The sequence below is a fragment of the Rhincodon typus genome, chromosome 6, assembly GCF_021869965.1.
Source record: "Rhincodon typus isolate 14 chromosome 6, sRhiTyp1.1, whole genome shotgun sequence".
Taxonomy (NCBI): domain Eukaryota; kingdom Metazoa; phylum Chordata; class Chondrichthyes; order Orectolobiformes; family Rhincodontidae; genus Rhincodon; species Rhincodon typus.
The window spans coordinates 7,309,860-7,316,254 of NC_063337.1; the positions used below are offsets into that span (position 1 = coordinate 7,309,860).

The 6,395-nt window shown below is 42.7% G+C and overlaps 1 protein-coding gene across 1 annotated transcript in view; it reads right to left on the reverse strand.

Moving 5' to 3' along the window:
* Positions 1-1,175: 1,175 nt before the first annotated feature.
* The window catches only part of LOC125483378 (cytotoxic T-lymphocyte protein 4-like), a 23,793-nt gene continuing 18,573 nt past the window's right edge, over positions 1,176-6,395 (reverse strand). The window contains exons 3-4 of the mRNA XM_048598392.1: positions 3,999-4,111; positions 1,176-1,686 (exon numbers count right to left, since the gene is read on the reverse strand). Of these exons, the coding sequence (XP_048454349.1) occupies positions 1,492-1,686; positions 3,999-4,111 (308 nt within the window). The 3' untranslated portion in view covers positions 1,176-1,491. The remainder of the gene's footprint in view (positions 1,687-3,998; positions 4,112-6,395) is intronic.

A 6,395-nucleotide genomic window follows, 5' to 3' on the forward strand; every position in this document is an offset into this window, starting at 1 on the left:
CCTTCAGTTGTGGCCCATCCCTAATTGCCCTTGAACTGGTTGCTATAGAGGGCAGTTAAGAGTGAGCCGCATGTCACCCAGACCAGGTAAGGATGGCAAATTTCCTTTCTAAGCACATTAGGGTTTTAATAACCAATAAGAAAAGAGAAGGGTAGGGAACGAGGGAGGGGTTAAATCAAAATGGAGTTGTAAGGGGAAATAATGCACCTTAGCCCCCATGGTGTCCACTGGTCTCATAATAACTCAAAGGGTGGTGGAAACTGGTTTTCAAAGGAGCGTTGGATCATTATCCTGCTAGCACTAAATAAATTGCTCTTTCAAAATGCCATATTTATGAGATCACTGATGTCCCGTAGCGCACAAGGCTACAGGCCAAGTGCTAAAGAAAAGCAGAAAAAAAACTGTGGATGTTGGAAATCTGAAGCAACAACAGAAATTGCTGGAGAAACCCAGCAGGTCTGGCAGCATCCATGGAGTGAGAAACAGAGTTAGCGTTTCAGGTCCAGTGACCCTTCTTCAGAACAGTTCTGAAGAAATGTTAACTCGGCTTTCTCTCTCCGTAGATGCTGCAGGACCTGCTGAGTTTCTCCAGCAATTTCTGTTTGTGTCCTAGAAAGTGGGATTCGAGTAGATTGGTGCTTGATAACTGGCACAGACATGATGGGCTGAAGGGCCCTTTTCCATTCTGGACCTATTTTGTGATTCTGTAGTAAAAGCCAAGCCATAGAGTCATCAAGATGTACAGCATGGAATCAGACCTTTTGGTACAACTTGTCTATGCTGACTGGATATCCTAAATAAATCTAGTCCCATTTGTCAGCATTTGGCCCATATCCCTCTAAACCCTTCCTATTCATAAACCCATTCAGATGCCTTTTAAATTGTACCAACCTCCACCGCTTCTTCTGGCAGCTCATTCCATACACGCACATCCTCTGCATGAAAAAGTTGCCCGTTAGATCCCTTTTATATTTTAACCATGTCACCTTAAACCTGTGCCTTCTAGTTTTGGACTCTGCTATTCTGGGGAAAAGACCTTGAGTATTCACCTTATCTGTGCCCCTCATGATTTTAATAACCTCTTTAAGGTCACCCCTCAGCCTCTGACGCTCCAGGGAAAATAGTCCCAGCGTATTCAGCGTCTCCATATAGCTCAAACTCTCCAACCCTGGCAACATCCTTGTAAATCTTTTCTGAGGAGGAATTGGATTAATTAGGCAGTTCTTTCAAGCAGCTTCCAGTGCTGTCTGATTCCCGTTCTTTGCTAATCTAGCCTTTTCCTGGTGATTTCATGGTTTGAGCATAATATATTTCCAAATTAAGACACCTCACATTAATGTTCACCAACTCATACCAAATAAAAACTTATGCAGTACAGCTGAAATTCTATAGAGGGAATTTAGTTCTTCAAATATATGTGGATTAGCCAACCAACACTTATTGCGGATAGCTTAGGACTGCACACTGTAGAATTTGCATTATTAACTTGCATTATCTTGGTATCTGACTGATGGTTCTGATGAGTGCCATGTCTTCATACTCCTGATTCTGTGCCTCTCTGGCCCGGTCTGTACTCAGAGGTAACGCACATTCTCTGAAAGAAGTCAGGTTGGATTCCTCTTGACCTCTGAGAGCTTTTTTACAATTCGGCTTGCTCTTTGAATGCTTATGGACGCACACGAAGACCTAGAATTAATTTCAGTTGCAGTATCAGTGCATTATTAATATCATACCTTTCACTTCTCACCGCCTCAAAGAGTATCCACTGAAGTTTTCAAGAATGGGGTTCAATCACATAGAAGTTACTGAGGGGACTTCATAGAATTCATACTGTGCTGGAAGAAGCCATTTGGCCCATCAAGTCTGCACCAGCCCTCTGAAGAGCATCCCACCCAGACCCTCACCCTATTCCCATAACCCCATATTTATCATGGCCAATCCACCTAACCTGTACATGTTCAGCCTGTGGGAGGAAACCGGAGCACCCGGAGGAAACCCACGCAGACATAGGGAAAACCTGCAAACTCCATACAGTCACCTGTGGCTGGAATCAAACCCGGGTCCCTGGCGCTATGAGGCAGCAGTGCTAACCACTGAGCCACCGTGCCAACTTGACAAATAGGTAGCTGAAAGGACATTTCCTTTTTTTTAGGAGAGATGGGAATTAGGAGATGCAGTTTTAATTTAGGAGGGTTTCCTATTCAAAAATGTTTCCTCACCTCCTCTCTAAATCTGCTGCTCCTTACCAAGCTCTCAGTTTTGAATCTTTGGAATTCTGTAATAGATTGTGACTACACTGTCACTGAGTGCGTTTAAGGCTGAGATAACAGTAGTCTGATCTTGTAAGGAATTAAGGGATATGGGGAGTGGATGGCCAAGAATGGTCATGATCATATTGACTGGTGGAACAGACTTGATAAGCTGTGTACTGTGTGTGTGATCCAGAGACCCAGTTAATGTTCTGGGGACTGGGTTCAAATCCCACCAGGGCAGATGGTGGAATTTGAATTCAATTTAAAAAATGTGGAATTAAGGGTCTAACGATGACTATGAATCCATTGTCAATTGTTGGAAAAACCCATCTGGTTCACTAATGCCCTTTGGGGAAGGAAACCGCCATCCTACATGTGACTCCAGACCCACAGAAATGTGGTTGACTCTTAATTGCCCTCTGGGCAATTAGGGATAGACCTAGCTAGTGATGCCTTCATCCCATGAATGGATAACAAAAATGGCACAGATGTATTGATGGAACTGGGGATCAGTCTGCTCAGTTGGCTGGATGGCTGGTTTGCAATGCGGAGTGATGCCAACGGTGTGGCTTCAATTCCAGCACCAGCTGGGATTACCATGAAGGACTTTCCTTCTCAACCTCTTCCCCTCACCTGAGGCGTGGCGACCCTCAGGTTAAACCACGACCAGTTGCCTCTTTAATGAGAGAGTACCCATTGGTAACTTTACATTTATTTTAGAAAATGTTGGATAAGCATGTGATGGACAAGGGAATGGAGGGTAATGTTAATTGGGTGTGATGAAATAACATGGAAAATAAGAATGGGAGGAGGCCATTCAGCCCTTCGATCCTGCTCCACCATTCATTATGACCATGTCTGATCACCCAACTCAATGCCCTGTTCCTGCTTTCTCCCCATACCTTTGATCCCTTTATCCCCATACCTTTGATCCCTTTATCCCTAAGCACTATATCTAACTCCTTCTTGGAAGCGTTCAATGTTTTAGTCTCAGCCACTTGTCAATAAGGTAGGAAGGAGCCCACGTAGAGTACAAACGTGAGCCAAACCAAATAAGTAATAAAAAGCTTGGATTTATATAATGCCTTTCACAGCAGCCAGATATCTCATGAAGCAGTTTACAAACAATGTACAAGTAGCTCTCTTATAATGCAATAGTTGTGTTCTTGTGTGACTATAGCAAATTGGTTTACGGGGAAATTGCTACAGAAAATCGCTATACTGTTCGGTAGAAAGTTCGCATTATACAAACAGAGTCCAATTCGCATTAATGAAGCATGCATTATAGCAGAACTACCTGTAGTGCTTCTTCTGAAGCCATTTGTGTAGGAAACACAGCAATGATCCATGATTAACATGGATTGAGGGATAAACCAAGATGCTGGGAATAATTTGGAACTGTGCCATAGAATGACTTTTGGCAGGCAGTTGGGAGCTTCGTTCAATGGCTCATGCAAAAGGTGTCATCTTCAGTACTGCAGCACTTCCTCGCTTAATTGTCAGCTTTGATTTTGGTGTTCAAGCCCCAGATTGGAGGATTATGAACCTAGAAACTTGTGATTCAGAGGCAAGTGTGCTGCTAACTCTGTCACAGGTAATTAGACATAAAGGAATTGTCACTGTGCTGTAAATTCTACATAATTCTATTATGGGCAATGATCCATGTTGACTATATCCCCTGCTAACAACACATGGATGCTTGATAACACTATGAACAATTGTGATAATTTGATTTAAATTACTTACGCCAAGTAATACCGTCGTAATAGTGACAGCTAGGCTATAAGCTAAAATGGCTAGAAAAATTGTGTGTTGCCACATCTCTTGCGGGGCCTTCGATGTCTGACATGAATTTGACTCTGAAAATAAATTGTAAGAGACTTTAGCAACAGAAAGAGACATTAGGCCCAATAAACTTGTCCACCTCGTGGACAATCCTTCCAAACATGTGACTTCTAATCGAGGAGAACGACATGGAAATAGTTGGAATTTCCTAGGTGTGCAATCATATTCATTAGCGAATGACTGTCAACAATGATGCTAGAAGATAGGACAACAGATACAATAGGAGCTCTACTACCTGTAAATTCCTCTTCCAACTGTGGACAGTTCTGGTCACGCTACTAAAGGAAGGATATTATTAAATTGGAGAGGGTTCAGAAAAGATTTACCAGGATGTTGCTGGGAATGGAGGGTTTGAGTTGTAAGGAGAGACTGGATAGGCTGGGACTTTTCTCACTGGATTGTAGGAGGGGCTGTGGGATGACTTTATGGAAAATCATATAAAATCATGAGGGGCATAGATAAGTTGAATAACCAAGGTCTTTTCCTTCGGGTGGGGGAGTTCAAAACTAGGGGACATATTTTTAAGGTGAGAGGGGAAAGATTTAACAGAGACCTGAGGGGCAACTATTTCACACAGAGGGTGGTTTGTCTATGGAATGAACCACCAGAAGAAGTAGTGGATGCAGGTACAGTTGCAACATTTAAAAGACATTTGGATAAGTACATGAATAGGAGAGGTTTAGAGGGATATGGGCCTAATGCAGGCAAATGGGACGAGTTTTGTTTGGGAAACCTGATCGTATCGGAGGAGTTGAATCGAAGGGTCTGCTTCCATGCCCTTTTCTGATTTGGAAATACATTACCGTTCCTTCAGTATTGATGGGTCAAAATCGTGGAATTCCCTGTCTAACAGCATTGTGGGTCAATGTACAGCACATGGACTGAATTGGGTCCTGAAGGCAGCTCACCACCACCTTCTCCAGAGAAATTTAAAGATGGCCAACAAACTCTGGCCCAGCCAATGATGCCTACATTAGAACCACGACAATAAAACTTCAATCTAAACCTAAATCTACATCCATTGAACGAGTTAAAAACACACTTATCCTCATTGCCACTATTACCCTCAATTGTTCTCAACCAACGAGTGGTCAATTCTCTTTTGAACTGTTGAAATGCTAACCTCTTTCTCCCTCCACAGGTGCTGCTTGACTGCAGAGAATTCCTAGCATTTTCCATGTTAATTGCAGATTTCTGGCATCTGCAGGAGTTTGCACTTGACCTTGACGTATTCACTTTAATAAACTTCCTCAGTAAATCGTTCTGCTGATTTACTGATTTTTTCACTTGTTGAATCGTTAGGTTTTACAGACCCTATTATCTTTTATGTGCTCACACGACCCCTATCTTTGTAGATTCTGATAACCCAGCAAACTCCTATTTACCTCTGCATTTCTCTGTCTCTGGCCTCTTGTTCAGTTCCTCTCTGTCACTATTGGTGTCGTCATTGATCTAGACCCCATTACGAAATTCCCTCTTTAAACTCCAAAGCTTCTTTAATCCTCCTGCCGCCTATCTTTTAGACCTCCTCAATTACTGATAGAGGAAACATTTAGTCGCAACTCTTAATATTTCCGTTTTCTTCCCTCATCTATGCCTTCGTTACCAATGGATCGAACTATTTCAGGGCAGTCCTGCCTCACCTCCCATATACTACCTTTGTTAATTTGAGGTCATCCAAAATTCTGTTGCCTGTGCCTTCACTTTGAACCAGATCCCGTTTGCCTGTCGTCCCCATGTTCATTGACCTAAATTGCTTCCTAGACTTGAGGTTAAAATTTCTATCCTTGTTTCCAAATTCCTCCATGTTTTCACTTCTCATTACAGCATAAGAACCAGGAATAGGCCATTCAGCCTCTCGAGCCTGTTCTGCCATTTATTACGATTGTGGGCAATCTCATCTCGGCCTCAACTGCACTGTCCTGCCCGCTCCCCATAGTCCTTCAACCAATTACTAATTAAAAATCTGGCTATCTCCTCCTTAAACTTCTTGTGTATCATTGTCCAATACATTCTGGGATAGTGAGTTTCAGATTCATGACTGTGAGAAGTAATTCCTCCTTATCTCTGCTTTAAATCCATCTCTCTTTAGCCTAAAACCATGACTTCTCACTCTTTATATCTCTTACCTCTATTATTGCCTCCAGTCCCATTGGCCTCTGAGATCTCTGCTCTCCTCTAAGTCTGGCATCTTGAGCATTTCCAAATTTCATTGCCCCACCTCTTCTTCTGTTGCCTAGATCCCATTGTTTGGAGTACCCTCTTCCCTACCTCACATTCTTCCTCTGAGATGGTGCC